General features: G+C 41.1%; 1 protein-coding gene across 5 annotated transcripts in view; it reads left to right on the forward strand.

Moving 5' to 3' along the window:
- Window positions 1-16,345, forward strand: part of ALLC (allantoicase) — a 124,299-nt gene that overhangs the window by 61,644 nt on the left and 46,310 nt on the right. For all 5 annotated transcript variants that reach the window (XR_003855684.1, XR_003855685.1, XM_029595806.1 and 2 more), the window contains 4 exons: window positions 2,749-2,874; window positions 4,781-4,860; window positions 10,017-10,149; window positions 13,078-13,233. Coding sequence is in view for 3 of the 5 variants with exons in the window: in XM_029595806.1 (XP_029451666.1) it covers window positions 2,749-2,874; window positions 4,781-4,860; window positions 10,017-10,149; window positions 13,078-13,233 (495 nt within the window). In the remaining 2 variants the exon portion in view is untranslated. The remainder of the gene's footprint in view (window positions 1-2,748; window positions 2,875-4,780; window positions 4,861-10,016; window positions 10,150-13,077; window positions 13,234-16,345) is intronic.

Genomic DNA, 16,345 nt, shown 5'->3' on the forward strand with positions numbered 1-16,345 from the left:
TACCCTTTGGCATAACCAAAGTTAGTTGGATAAATTATCCAGCTAATTCTAATTATCAGAATTAGCCAGATAATTTATCAAACTTATCTTCACCTCTGTTAACTTGTGAGATATCAGGCTACATGCCTCTGAATATTGTGTCTAATGTTAATTTTTCCTATTTTTTTTAAATGCTGTAGTTATTATGGCTTTGAGATCAGAGTGATGATGTTGTCTAGTACACTTAGCACAGGACCAAGTCTAAAAAAAACATAAATACATATAGTAACATAGGAAATAATAGCAGAAAAAGACCCAAGTGGTCTGTTCAGTCTGCTCAGAACTTTTTTTTAGGGTAGTAATAGCTGTTCCATGCAGATTACCCTATGTAGAAATGTTAAACCTAAAATTAACTGCTAGCTGAAATTGGCATTTTTTCCAGTGAGAATTTTGTATGTTTACTGACTTTGTCCTTTTCACGTTCTCCTATGTTGTGCTTAAAATTTCACAAAGATATTGAACAGAACTGACCTCAGAAATGATCCTTGAGGCATTCCACTTACACATACTTCTCTCTTCAAAGTAAATTCCATTTACCACTACTCACTATCGTCTCTCAATCAACCAATTTGTAATCCATTCCACCACCTTAGGACTCATTCCCAGGCTTTTCATTTTGTTCAAGAGCCTCCTATATGGGACAGTATCAAAAGCTTGGCTGAAATCCAGTTAAATCACATCTAGTACTTATCCTTGCTCTAATTCTCTAGTCACCCAATCAAAAAAACAATCTGATTTGGTTAACATGACTTTCCTCTGGAAAAAAACATGTTACCCTGGATCCTAGTTTTTAGCAGTCTCCATTAATTTTTCTAACACTGAGGTAAGGCTAACCAGCTTGTAGTTTCCAGTCTCTTTTCTGCTACCATTTTTGAGAAGCAGGACCACAACCATTCTACTCCAATCTTGCGGTACCAATCCCATCTCTCCGGATCTATTGAACAGATCTTTCAGCTCACCCAGCAGCACTTTCTGAGCGCCCTTAGCATCCTGGGATGTATCTCCTCAGGCACCATAAATTGCATGGTATCTATCCGCACATCCATCCATCCATACTCTTACCAGCCAGCCATGATCTTTCTCCAAGATCTTTGTTAGTGAACACCGAACTGAGGTATTTATTTAATATTTTTGCTTTTTCCTCATCTTTTTCCACATAATGATCCTTGTCTCCTTTAAATCTTACAATTCCACTTCTAGCCCTTTTGATTTCTCTAATATATCTGAAAAATGTTTTGTCACCTTGCTTTATCTCTTTGGTGATCTTTTCTTCCATCTGAACTTTTGCCTTCCTGATTTCTTTTCTCATCTCTTTCAGCGTCACCTGATCTTCTTCCCTGTGTTCCTCTTTTGAGTTCCTTTCTTCTTTGTGAATTCTGATCTTTTTGCTGTTATTTTATCAACCACCTCTTTGGAGAGCCATATCGGTTTCCTTTTATTTACTTTTCTTACATAAAGATTTGTTGCCTTTATTATAGCTCCTTCTAATTTGGTCCACTGTTGTTTCACTTCACCCATTTTCTCCCAGTCTTCTAGTTCTTCCCTCAAGGTACTTCCCCATTTTACCAAAGACTGTATTTTTGAAATCCAGGACTTTGCTCTTTGTGTGACTTTTTGCCATCTTGGCTGTTATATCAACCCAATACGGACTGATGAGCACTGATGCTCAGGTAGGCACCTACCCGGATAGTAGAGACACTATCTCCATTTATAAGTTCCAGTCTCAGAATTGCTCCTCGTGGGTTCCATCACCATTTGTCTGAGCAAAGCCCCTTGAAGGGCATCCACAATCTCTCTACTTCTTACAGATTATGTAGCAGGCATACTCCAATCCACATCTGGCAGATTCAAATCAGACGTGTGCTTTGTCTGCAGATCTTGGGTGGATGAGCAGGTGGGGGTTCAGGGTGAAGTGCTGGAGATGTAACTGGAGAAGGACTGGGTGGACGGGTGGAGGCATTGGCAAACTGTTGAGTCCAAATATCAGCAAGGATTTTCAGAATGGTATACATGCATACTTAATAAAATGCCTGCCTCTGTTTTTAAATTAAGTTATTAAGCAGACATGTTACATAGTTTATGTCTTTAAGGCCAGTGGGTCTATGAAGTGACATCTAAAGTCCTTTTTCCTCCTTTTTACAATTTTTTCATTCACTTGTAGTGTGTGCTGTGTTGAGCAATTGTACAAGCTTTTTCCGTGTGCACATATTTTTATGTACCAAAAATATACATACGTACATTTATAAAATGGGTAGAGAAAGTAAGAGTTTTTTGGCATTGGACATATACGGATTTACTACAACATCCGCACATACTTTTGTGGCAGAAATATGTGTTATTTTATAAACTTTGTGGCACCTGTCACACAGTTTATAAAATACTTGCATAAATCTTTACATATCCACTTTCATGAGCAAATTGTGCACAGTGGTCTATTTTGAAAGTTTACTATTAAAATGCTGAAAATCTTGATGTAAATTCTCATCCTCTACTTGAGTCTTTATTTTTTCCTTTTCTTCTACAAACCATTAACATTTAGATATTGATTGTTGTCCTTTGTAATATGTGAAGAATGTTAATTATGTTTCTATTGGTAGAAAATTTGCTGTAGAGGCCATGAAAGCTAATGTATAGTAACATGTATATATACCTTCACATATAAAGTCAGCAATTAAGTTACATTTTGTAATATTTTTTGTCATTTAATAGGTCATGACTGGTGTATCATCCAGCTGGGCGTGCCAGGTATTATTTATGGGTTTGATGTAGACACTCGGTTTTTCACTGGCAACTATGCTCCTCGCATGTCAATTCAGGCAGCAAGCTTGAAACAAGGTAATGAACTGTACACTGAAGTCTTATAAGATTGCCATTATTTTCAGTTTTCAAGCTAGATAGATTCCTGAAGTGGGCACAAAATTGTGTTCCACGCATACTTATATGTGCATACCCACCACAACTGTATTCAAACTGGGCTTTCTGCTCGTAAGTGCCTTTGAAAATTACCCCCTTAAAATGTAAATATTGTTTTAAGCATGTTTTTATTGCAAACTTCCTAAACAGTCATTTCAAAATGATGTGAGTAATATTTTCTTAAAATAAGGAGGAAAAGACCTCAGAACCCCTTCACTAGCAGGTTACAAGAACCAAATTGCCGATGCTGTCCAGCCTTTCGCCCGATAGCTGCTTCAGGGCAAAATTTACAACAGTGCAACTTCCAAGTCTTTATATTGCGGTGTTTGCCGCGATTATGAAACCTAGATTCTAAAAAAGTTAATAGCCCCATATAGCAGCAGGATTGCCACGATGGAAGTTGCACTGTGTATATTTTGCCTTGAAGCAGCCATTGGACAACGTTACTGCGGTAACGACAAAATGGTCTAATGATTTGAACTCTATCTTGGAGGAGGATAATTTACGGTTTGAAAGTGCAGATATACGTGAGATACATTTCATTTCAAGATACTACATAGATTATTTTTTTCCCCAATGAGACCTTTTAGAGCTCATAATACTTTGGAAAAGAACTTTTTAAATGTGATGAGCTGGAGGGCACTTAGTATCATTGTTTTTGGAAATGCCCCTCCATCCAAAAGGTTTGGGAAGATGTTTTTGGGCATATTTCAAAATGGGCGGGATGTACACTTATGGTTGAAGTTAAGCTGTGTTTATTAGATATCTTGGATGAGCATACTATAGCCAATACGAATCTGTTATTGTTTGTCCGGAAGGCAAATTGTTAAATTAAAAAATGTATATTATCCCAATGGATAAGCGAGAGCCCACCTAGTCTAGAAATGTCATACAACTGTATTGCTGATGGAAAAATTAACAGTGGCTCATAGTAGTACAGAAAGGCTTCAAAAATGTAAAGATTTGGGATCCATATCTTAAATCATTATCGCTAAGAATCCGTAGCTTGATTGTGAATACGTTACAAGTTTAACTGCTAATGATAGGGGCCTTCAGGGTGGGGAGGGGGAAATAAGCCAAAGATGGATTTGAGAACCTTAGAGTTATTATATCCTGCTTCTTTTGTGTAATTTTAATATGCATTCAATGTTGTTATTACTGGTGCAGTGTTTGATAATCACCTTTGCTCAATAAATAGAATTTTCCTAAAATCTGCTCGGTGTGTGCTGGCCTGACACATTCACGTATCTCCTTGTTTTGGTGCGCGCCGGGCTTTTAAAATTCACCTTTAAGATAAGAGGAAAATATATTCAACAAATCTCTTAGCAGATTGGAGTTCTGTATGCTTCTGAATCAGGCTGCACACTAAAAGTGTGCCTAGATCTGGTTGTGAATGTTTTAACTTTTTTTTTCCTTTCTAGTTCCTTCGGTTCAATAGCTTGTACAATTGACTAGATAGGAAAGTAAATCTAATCTTTGAACCCAACAGCAGATTCACCAAGCAAAGTTCCTCTTTCCTGAAAATCTGGAGCCAGTTGGCAACCTTAGTTGGGGGCCAGTTCAAAAGGATTCAAATAAGATATTTATATGCGTTTCCTAGATCTGCAGGGCCTTGGGGCTGCTTTCTTAACATAATAAAAAATAAGTTAAAATATTTTAAATTACCAGCATGTGCTTATTCTCTTTAGGCAACAGTCTTTATTAATTTCTATAATACTTTAATGTTACAATTTTGATGTAGTGTTTTTGTTCAGTAATGCAGTTGTCATCATGCTTAGGATTTGTTGAACTTGTGCTTTTCTGTACTTTGCTCATGATGCTTTTGAAGAAGATTTACCTGAACTGCCATCAAGAGGAGAGAGAATGGGAACCGCTGCATCAGATCAGGAATTTGAATCTGTCACAAAGGTACAATATTGTTTATATTAACATCTAGTTTTAGTTGAACATACTGTATTGAGCTTTCATTTAGTTAGTGAAGGACACAGTCAAATAAGTTCTTTATCTATAACTAACAATAGGTTTTTTTTTTTTTTTTTTTTACCATATTGAAATTACTTATGCAAGCAATCAGACCAATCCAGAGTTGTATCAAAGGAACATGGATAAACTACATTTTTCATCAATGAGGGGGTTTTAAATTTTCTTTGGAATAAGTTGCAAGTTAATTCATTTTGCTTTGATGGTATTTGGAGCTTTGTCTTACTTTGCTGATGGCACTATTTCTTCTGGTTGTTTGTTGCTATCTGAACTGAAGATTCCAGATCGTGCCGTCAACAGCTAAAGATATTCAGGCAAAGAGGAGATGTGTGCCACAGCATTTTGGACAATGTGATTTGATCTTTACCAAAAACGTGATGGGGCAACCAGGGCTGGTGCAAGGGGACTAGGCGCCCTAGGCGAGCCTTCTCCCTTGCGAACCCCCTCCCCCCCGGTCTCGGCCCTGACTCCTACATCGTTCTCGATCACGCCTACCGGCTGTGTGGTTTTCTGGGTTGCGAGCAGGTTGGGCACTGCGTGCGGCCCGCCAAATCTCCACTCCTCTTTGCCGCCACTTGCGGCCCCATATGGTTCGCACCCAGTGGCGCACCAAGGGTCTCCGGCGCCCGGGGGCCAATGCATTTGTGTGCCTCTCCAGCATCCCCCCCCTTAATCCTTCTTGTACTAATGCTTAAGGTCACAGAAAATCAGTGGCATCTCTAGACAGAAGAATTTTATTTTGGGGGGGGGAGCCAAAATGACATTTCTTCATCACACCCACCTCTATAGCACGGATCCTGCTTTAAAATTTGTTAAAAAAAAGTGTTAATAAAAAAGTCCAAAGGGTCTTCTGCGTAATTTTAAAAAGCTGGCCAGTTTAACACTTCTAGTAAAACTACTATAAAATTATTTGATAGCCATATAGAATTAGTTGAATGAGGCTATGAGAGTGAAGTCTGGAATATATAGGAAGGGACAGAATGTCAATACGAATCCTACACCTTCAGTTCTGTAACTCTGTGCATCCACTTAAAATTCCCCCAAACAATGGAGCTTGGATGTTTCCCTTACAGCTCATCATACTAAAAGATATTTTCAAATTCTGGTGTTACCTCACAGTAATAACAGCACAAAACAGCTTCCACTGCCAGGCACATTGTGAACTAACACAAAACCCTGCAAAAAAGACACTCAAAATCTATACTGCAATCCCATTGTAACATAACAGTAATAACACCAAGGATTCAAACAATAACCCTACCTGTGAAAAAGCAAGGGTAAATATTACACTGGGTCCTAGAATACCAATACACCACATACTGAGGAAACAAAACAAACCTGATTGCTATAGATCCCTATACAGACTCTACATGCTAGCAGAATCTCTCATCACGGTCACACACACAGAGCAGAGACAGACTCTCACCAAATACAGAATACAAAATAAAAGAGCACAAATTAGACAAAAACCGAAATGGAAATTCCAAGAAGCCAGACTCCGTGTATTAACAATAGAAAAATAAAACCACCATTCCTCATAAAACAAATAAAATCAAGAAACATAAAGCATCAGTTATAATAGTAAAACCATAATAAAAGAATATTTTAAAACTACTGATAAATAGAATTTCTATTAATTAAAATCATATACATTTTTTACAATTTCCCAAACACCAATAAAATATTTCAAAATAGCAGATATATCAAATAACATTCAATAATTAAAACTAATAAGAATTTAAAAAGCCCCTGCTGTCCCCTTCTGTGGGAGCTCTTGATTTCCAGTCACCCTGATATTGTTGAGGATTAGGAGGTTATCCTCTCTCTCTCACACATACACTGTCACATACATACACATTCATGCCCTTATATCCACCATAACCTCTCGCTCTCACTGACACACTCTCCCCTTCCACCCCCCCCACACAAACTCTTACTCCCTTGGATTTTCTCATACATACTCATGCTCTCACACTCACTGGCTCCCTCACATACACATACACACACACCCACCCACCCAGGCAGGCTACCATTCATTTTCACACCACTCCCTCCCCATCCCCCAGGCATGCACACATTCATTCTCACACACACAGACCCCCAGGCAGGCACCCATGCATTCACATACTTACAGCCCCAGGCAGAGTCCCATTCATACACATGCACACACTAAAGGCAGACCCCTCTCTTTCTTTTGCCAGCAACCTTGGAACCTCTCTCATTCCTCTGCTGCCACTGTCATTGCAGGCTATTGGGGAGGCGCCGATTGCTGCTACTGACACTGAAGCCCATTCTGCTGCCTCCTCTGTGCAGGCCCCGTGGGCTTCCACTTTCTCCATGCTGATCTCGTACATTGTGAGATCCGCATAGAGAAAGTGCTATTCTTGCACATTCCCAAAGATTACATGTGGCAATCACTCAAAAGTAATTAATTTTTTTTTTACCTTTGCTGTCTGATCTTCGTTTTCTAATCGGTTGGTCACAGGCTTTTTTTCCCCCACCTTCCCTTTCTTATTTTTTTGTCAATTCCTTTTATATTGTCTTTTTTTCTATTTCTTTTCTCTCCATCTTCTTCCCTCAAACACAGTCAGGTTCTCATTCTCACATGCATTTCTCTCTCTCACATACACACAGTCTCTCACTCCCACATGCTGTCTTGCTCAAGCACAGGCTCTCACTGTCACATGCTGTCTCTCATACAGTCATTCATACACACAGGCTCTCACTGTCACATGCTGTCTCTCTCACACAGAGGCTCTCACATGCTGTCACTGCAAACATTCAGGTCCTCACTCCCACACACAGTCTCTCAACTCACTCTCACACACAATCTCTCAACTCATCTCATACACGCATACACACACACTCTACAGACCCTCAGCCTCTCTCTCACCTCTGGGCCTCCTCTTTGCGGGTCGCCGCAGGATGGGCTCTGCAGTGGCCCTGCTACCGGGCCTCTTCCTCTTCTCGGGCCGCTGCGACTTGGGATTCGCGGCGGCCCGTAAGCGCTGCTCCTCTTCTGCACACGCTGATGCTCCTTCTCCTTCCTGCCTGGGCGGCTCCGGCAACGTTTACTTCCGGGGCCATGCAGGCAGGAAGGAGGAGGAGCATCAGCGAGTTTAAACGCAATCTTTTTCTTCGGGCCGTGGTGACGTGAGCTCCACTACGGCCCTGCCGATCTGCCTGCTATATGCATGTCTCTGCTCAGCCGCCAGTGGGATGAGGTCCACTGGTGGCTGCATGAGCCTCCCTGCGCCCGGGGGCATTGGCTCCCCTCGGGATACCACTGCTCGCGGCACCCCCTAATATTCGGCACCCTAGGCCCAGGCCTAGTTCGCCTAGTGTTTCCACCGGCCCTGGAGGTAACCCAGTGTATTCAGAAAATTATCACACTAGATTCATAACTAATATATGCCATGCTGCCCATCAATTTGATGTGGTTCCTAAATGCTTAGTTATTCTGTCAGCTTATCACTCTGCTTCCTGACAAGTGTCAGTGAGAAAAACCACTCATCTATACTTGTTCCCTGGAGAAAATGTTTACAATGGGTTTAAAATGAGTTATGTAAGGCCAGTGTGTGATGTCTAAAAAGCTTTCAAAGTCATGTAGCAGGACCCCCAATTGGCTGGTTGGCTGCACTTAGGGTGCTATGATGCCGAGTTCCTCTGGCAGAGGGGGGAAGCTGGACTTCCTGGGCCCTTGGCATATACATGATGAATGGTCATTAATAGTCCTTCAAATAATTACTGCTCTACTATATTGGTGCCAAAGGGTGAGGCTGGAGGGGCCAAAGGCCATAGAATAAATAATAATAATAATTAAAAAACCACTGGGAGACCAAGATGGCTGCTGCATGAGGAAGCAGAGTGAGAGCTCTCTCTATCTCCGATGCTTTTTAAAGATTTTCCTCTATTTCAATGCCTCCTACTAAGCGAAAGACTAAGGTAAAGGGAGATTGTACCTAGTTCTCTCTTACTGAACTTACATCAGCCACGGATTGTGCATTAAACCCACACCGAAAATGGCCGCAACAAAAATTTGTGAACAAAAAATGTGCATGCAAGTATATGTGCCTGGGCCACACGTCCAACTAGGCACCCAGACTGGGTGCCCAGTACCAGCACCAAGAAAGACACCTAAGCAGGTGCATCCAGAAGGAAGAACGTCCACATTGGACGCACAGGAACGGACAAATGGGGGCACAGGCGCACGCCGATGGCCCACAGCACAAAATGCATGAAAACACCTCGCGGCCTACCACATGCCAAAAAGGGAGAAGTTTGCGAGCGGGGCCTAGCTAAACAGCTTCTCAACCCATTGTGCCTGCACTATCTCCTTACCTCACGGAACTCCTCAGAGACAGGGATAGGTAACAGACCCTTTCTCCTGTTTACCTTCTTCTCTGTGCTGTCTTTATTTTTTCTTTATTTTTTTTGAAGTAAGAAAATTTTTTATCTGAGCTCAGCCCTCCCTGGCTGAGAGCAGGACCAGGTCCTGGCTGTGGGGGGAGAGGGCTAAAGCCTTCACCACTGAGCCTCTCTCGGCCTGCAACCGCTAAATTAATTTTATGTCCACGTCACTCAAGGCTGCTGGATTGAGGCACTCCATTGAAGGAGGGTCCATATGGTATCACCTCAGGAGGCAAGTGATGCTATATAGATGTTTCAACCTTCTGATATCTCCTTCTGATATCTCCTTTCCAACTTCTTTCTTCATTTCTTCTTCTATTTTTTTTTTTTTTTTTTATGCACAGGAAATCCCCCAAAGAGAAATGCATGTCCACCATCTGCTGGAGATGGAGAATACTGGCGGGCTGATGTTGGGGCAGAACAACATGGTCGTGGCATCAGCTTTTGCTCCTTTTCCATATGCTGGCAGAGGTGCATAACACACTCATTGGGATTGAGCTGCCCAAACGCTGAGAAAGTCCCATTTTAATGGGCACTTAAAAATGTTACTGAACTACCTGGTACAACTTTCTCCCATGAGGTTCACTGCACAAGCTCCACAGTATTGTAGGTAATAGGTAACAGAAATGTCCTCTTGTGATCCAAGTAACTAACTTATTGATATTTGTCATCAGCTTAAGTCAGACACCTGGATGACTCTCGTTCCTATGAGAGAGCTAAAAGCAGGATATCTAGATACCAGCCACAATTATTTTTCTGTCCAATCTAAACAGAGGTGGACTCATATAAGACTCAACATATACCCAGGTAAAATATGTTTTATATATTTCAATGCACTTAATGCCTGGTTCACTAAAACTTTTTTTCCCATTCTGTGTCTATGAGGGGAAAAAAACCTTAGTGAATGAGGCACTTAATCTAATTTTTCAAAATTGCTAAATGACACTCCTTACTTTATCTCTCGACATGTTCAGCTCACCAATAAGAGCAGGTCTGGTGGGCAAGACAGCAGGTCCAGGGGGTATGTTGCCATGCCACAGCTGTAAGTGGCACTTGACTGTGGCTGTGTCATTGGAAGAGAATCCGGGCTGGACAGCTGTGCCATTTGAGAGGGCCTTGTCCCGGCAGCTCTCCCTGCCGTCCAGACTGATGGTGCCGCTTAGCCTGGTGATGGTGTAAATGATCAGAAGGGGTCACTTTCAGTTATTTCTTGTAGATATAGCGAGTCTGATCTTGCATTCACCTTAACAGCAACTGTCTTGCTTTTGATCTAATATTACTGGAGAGAAGTATAAGATCACAGGGCCCCATTTCCCATGAGTATGTGACTATGGCAACTACCACATAACTTACCTTTTTTCTGTGTATTTGTGGAAATGGCATCTCTCCTTTCCCTCTCCCTTGCTTTTGATACCAGACTCCTGATCCACCCTCTTCTCCCTGGTCAATACTAGCCATCCTGGGCATCCTCCAGACTTCCAGGCTCTCTTGGTCCCTATCCTCCCTCACTTTAAGCTGCTATGGCACTAATTCTCCACTGGCCTGCATGGCTCTGTATATTGATGTGCCATGCCTCATAATAAACAGAGCTGTGTAGGCCAAAGAGGATCAGCAGCAAATGCTGCAACTGATAAAAATGAAAGGCTGGTGCTAGGTGGCAGGAGGAGGAGCTTGATGTCTTGAGAAGGTGACAGGGATGGCAGACAGGGAGGAGAGAGACCAGTGTCTGGGGAGGGGGAGATAGAAAATGGTATCAAAGTTGGGGGAGATGAGAGTTTGATGTTTGTGGGGTGGAGGGGGGAAGGGAAGATTTGGAAAGACAGCATGGTCCTTGAATATCTACCAGCTAGTCTGGTTTTCAGGATATCCATAATGAATATGCATGAGAGAGATTTGCATGTGCTACCTCCAAGGACCAGATTGAAAACCTTTGCTCTAGAAGGGAAACCAAATTAACCCTCTAAAATCAAAGTAAGTCTAGAAATGGGGCCTCAATATATTTTAGTATCCCAAATATATCTTCTCTAGGTCTGCCTTCTGCTGTAAAATGAATGGAATTACTTTGTCCATTTTTTTTGGACAAAAGCAGGGTATGCTACATCCTTAGCTGGAGATGTACGTCTGGGGAACAGTAGAGAGGGGTGCAATGGAAGGCTGGTGGACTCATCTCCATCAGAATGATAGGACAGAGAAGCATATGATGATTGTGATCCCTTTTCTGAGTCGGATAATACTATAGAAGGGTATTCTGAGTTTGTCCTATCCTTCGAAGTTAAACCATGACACATATATTGTGACTGAGTTTGTATAATTTCTTGCCTGCACTAACAGGATGAAATAGTAGGCACCTAGGCATGAGAGGATTCTGTCTTTGTTTAGTTAGGCAATGGGCCCTCAACTGGTGATGGTTTCCTCTTTACTGATGCAGAGGAGAATTTAAAAATTCCTTCTACATGTAAGCTTTTGGATCTTCTGGCTCTAGGACATATGGGCACAGGCAGAGGTTAGGTTTGTCAAGTGAGTGGCCTAAGTGCCAAATGCCCTGGCCATGCTGGTCAAAGTCATCTTGTAGGAGAAATGGTGGCATCTTTTGAAACCAGTTTGCTGTCCACAATTGTGAAAACAGCTGAGACTAGATCAAATTCAAATTTGAAAAATTATCTATTTTATTTTCTGAAGACTTGCAAACAAAAGAAAAGAAAAAGAAATAACACTGAGAAGAAAATAAGAGATATAGAAGGCAAACATTTCAATGAGCAACCTTAGGAGAGCAAAAATGCATTCTTTCATTTGAACATAAGAAAAAAAAAAGACTAAAAGCTAACGTAGCAATGATTGTACGGGAAAGTCCAAGAAGGTTTTCTGGGTTCTGAGAGAGCTTTTCTCTTTTGGTGCCACTGAATGATGTCACTCACTTGTATGGCTGAGATCTGTCCTGCCCGTCCACAGAGAAATCCTTTCTAGGCTTTTCTACAGCTTTCCAGGCATGTTGACTGTGTTGCTGCTATCCGATGACATCATTCATATGCATGGATGAATCATCCTCCCTATCCTTGGAGAAAGAGAGAAACTCTGTAATATATTATGGGGGTAATTTTGTAACCTCATGCATTAGTTAGCCAGTAAATATGCACATAAAGTTACATCAATTTTCAAAGTAGATTTATGTGCATAAATCTGCTTTGAAAATTATGCAGGCAAAGTATGTGTATCATTTACGTCATTTTGCTGAAAGAATTTACACGCATACTTTTTAAAATATAAACATATGTGCATTATCCCAACCCTATCAAACTCCACCTCCTGGAATGCCTTGGCCTTACATGGATAAACCTATGTGCAAGAAATTGTACATATGTATCGGTCACAGAGCTTTCTAAAGGGCTATTTCTGCAGATGAAGTACTATTTTACCCACAGAGATTCCTTTGAAAAGTACCCTTGATCTGGAAACTGTAACTCCAAGCAATATCAGAGACATTCAGATAATATTCCTCATTGCCTGTGTAACTAGAATCCCTTTGAGAACATAAAGTATCAATTCCATAGATTTCAATTGTTAATCTATATAATTCTAATTACAATGGAATTTTCTCACTGTAACTTAAAAAAAGTACATCTCTTCAAAAACTGAAAATACTGAAGCCTGAAAAGTCTCTAAGCTTTCTACAACTCATGTTTTCCTATTAATTTTAAAAACATGAATTTAGATTGTATTGTTTTGCTTATTTTGCAGATGGTGGGATTGCACGACTTAAGGTATATGGTATTGGGCAACAAGACTGGTCAGCTGTTGGTCCTAATGACTTGGAAGATCTGTTAGCAATGGCCAATGGTGGTGTTTGTCTTGGATTCAGTGATGCCCATTTTGGTCACCCAAAGAACCTAATAGGTAGTGTGTAAGGATATCATAGCTATAATAATTGTTGTTTATTGTACATACTAAACTGCTTGCATTCAAAACAAAACATTTATTTACACATGATTATTACATTGATAAGATTAACATGAAAAGCTATAGCCAAAAAGGCAGGAATATTCAAAATCAAGAACTATGTTGGCTGCATGTCTCTAAAGATGGAAATAAAATCCACAGCTATGGTCTTTCTCCAAATATTACTCTTTTAAATGTGATATTTAAAATAATGAATTTTCTTCCTTCTGTGAATGATGTATCTAAATCACAAAGTACCTATCTACTACCTACATATTATTATAGCAAATAGCTACAGAGAATTTCCTAATTACAATAATCCATGTAAAAATCAATAGACAAGAAGTAATCAAATTTAAACATATAGGGGCAATTTTCAAACTGTGTCTGGAGCTTGCAGATTAATTCAGAAAGACTACAGCAAGCACATTTTCAAAGGGAAATACCCTGCAGAGTTTCCCTTTAAAAACTCAGACCAGTTGAGTATGCAAGTATTTAGTGGGTATGAAGGTGCTTCGAATTAGGTGGAAAGTAAGAACATGATTTCAAACTGAAATCCCTGGGGTAGATTTTCAAAGCCAGCTGTGCAAGTAACTTAGGGGGTTATTTTCCAAGCCGCGTTATGGGCTTTTCGCATGCGTTAAGGCGTTTTTCACATGCGAAAAGCACCAAAACGCATGGTGCATTGCTAATTTAGAAAAGGGGTGGAGTTTGGGGCGGGATTTCTGGCCAAGTGGGCTGGCTTCGCAATTTGCAAAGCCATACTGCACAGTTTTAACGCGGCAAATTATTACACCTTTTTCATTTGCGTTAAGCTATGCGACATGGTTTTATTGCACTTTGCGATTTTTGCACATAGCATTTGTAGCTACCTACAACCATGAGAGAGAGAGAGTCTATGCTGCATGGCACATCGAAACTTACACCATTTACTTATGTGGCTAACTCAGAATATTGGTAGTTGGCTGTATAAGTTATACGGCTAATTTGCTCCACCCCTGATCCGCCCAGTACTCGCCTACTTTTTGTGTGTGTAACTTTTAGCCATACAAAGGACTTATACAGTTAAGCTGTGGCCGCTTATTCATAGGTGCATATTCGTTTGCTGCTTATCCAGCTAAAAAGTGTTGAGCGTGCTTTGAATATCAGGCCCCCTTTCCCAATTTAACCCTGCTCCTTTTCCTAAACAGATATATGTATGCTTGCTGTGAACAATATGTGTACTTTTAACCCACATTAATGGGGGGTGGGCTAAGAGACAATTATCAAACAACCTTTTATGCAGATAAGAGCTTATGTTTTCAAAATTACCCTCCCCATGCACTTAAGCATATTTTATTACTTTAATAGTTTCTCAAAGTCTTATTTGAAGACTTTTCTTATTTATTTTCCCTTAGTTTCTGTGAGATTGTACTGAACCTATAGAAAGTGCTGGAATTAGCCTATTTCAGTTCTTTCTGCAAGAAAACACTTTGAGATCCATATTTAAACAGTTTGTCTGACTTAGCCAAACCATGGGTTTTGAAAATCCCATTGGTTGCACCACCCGTTTTATCTGCCTAACTAGTAATTGGGAGCTCTGAGAAATTAGACTTAAAAGGATAACTTTAAACAAATGTGCATGATAGCATATACCCATGTATATGGTCATTGAGCAGATCTAGGCAAGTATTTTATAACACACACATATAATATACTTGCATTTTATAAAATATGTGTATCTCTACCTTGCAACATACATGCATATGTAGGCTTATGAGCAAATACATGCAATGCACATATATTTTATATATGAAATAAAAGTAGGATTTACTCATGTAAGTCCCAATTTACGCATGTAAATTAGCCAATTTTAAAACATCTGCATGTACATGAAATTAATCAATTTACCAATTAGCCCACCAGTTTGCCTAGCCCTTCTCCAGATCTTCGAGACTGTCATGACCGTGCAAGCTGGTTACAGATATTCCCCAGGCAGGAGCATCACAGGGCTCAAGAGCAGAGCAGGGCTGGGTCTTCTGCCTGACTGGCCACCTTCCCCATGAGTTGGTGGCCAGAACGACTTCGCTCGAATGGCACCTTGGAGCAGGGATTCAGGCAGAGACATGGCAGAGATCAGGCAGAAATAAAGGCAGGCTGTGGCAGAGTTCAAGTAGTGATGAGACAGGCTAAGGTCAGGGCTGGCGGCTAGAGAAGCAACATTGAAGGCCAGGTCAGGAACAAGAAGTCAGTCCAAGGCGGAAGAAGAGCAGGGCAGGCAGGAACCAGGACAGAAAAGGAGACAGGATCAGGGAAAATAAGCATAGAGCAAAGGCAGGGAAAAACTGGAACAGGGTGTAAGACAAGACAGGGACTAGTCAGCAAGACACCAGAGGGACAAAGACAGGAACAAGGCAAAACAAGGGCAGGGCAAGCAAGACACCAAGGCAAGGACAGGGACAGCGCTAGAGACACAAGGCAGGGCCAGGACAGGGCAAAACAGAAACAAAATACAAAGCAGGACAGGGATCAGACAAGCAAGAACCAAAAGCAGGCAAGAGGGCGCCTGGAACACCACAGAGGAAACAGGGAGAAGGAACAGACAGGCGGGCCACTGGAATGCCCATAGGAGATAGGGAAACACAGGAACAAAGATAAGCAAGAAGGCCACTCTGCAAACAGAAACAAGACAAAACAGAATAAAGCACAGAAGTGGCTACAGCAAGCAGCAAGGAAGACTCAATGATGAGGCAGCGGGCTGAGAGTGAAGCAGGCTTTTAAGCAATGGCGGGGCTGCATCATGTGCCTCAGAGGCAAACTTGTGCAGCTCAGACTGCAGCCCACTGAGGGCCCCTGTTAAGACAGGATTGTTACAGAGGCCTTCCTGGTTCTTCAGCCTGAAATCCCTCCAGTTCACCCAGATCTCCCACTCAGTATACTGCACAAAAAACACATTTAATATCACTTAAGCTAGATACTTAGCAGGTGTAAAAATATGTAAGTTGACGAATGTATGCATGTGTCTTTTAAAGTAGCAACTTACATGTGTATGTGTTGGCCCTGTCCAGGATCACCCCAGACCACCTCTTTT

This window comes from Rhinatrema bivittatum, chromosome 3 (assembly GCF_901001135.1).
Source record: "Rhinatrema bivittatum chromosome 3, aRhiBiv1.1, whole genome shotgun sequence".
NCBI classification, from domain to species: Eukaryota; Metazoa; Chordata; class Amphibia; order Gymnophiona; family Rhinatrematidae; genus Rhinatrema; species Rhinatrema bivittatum.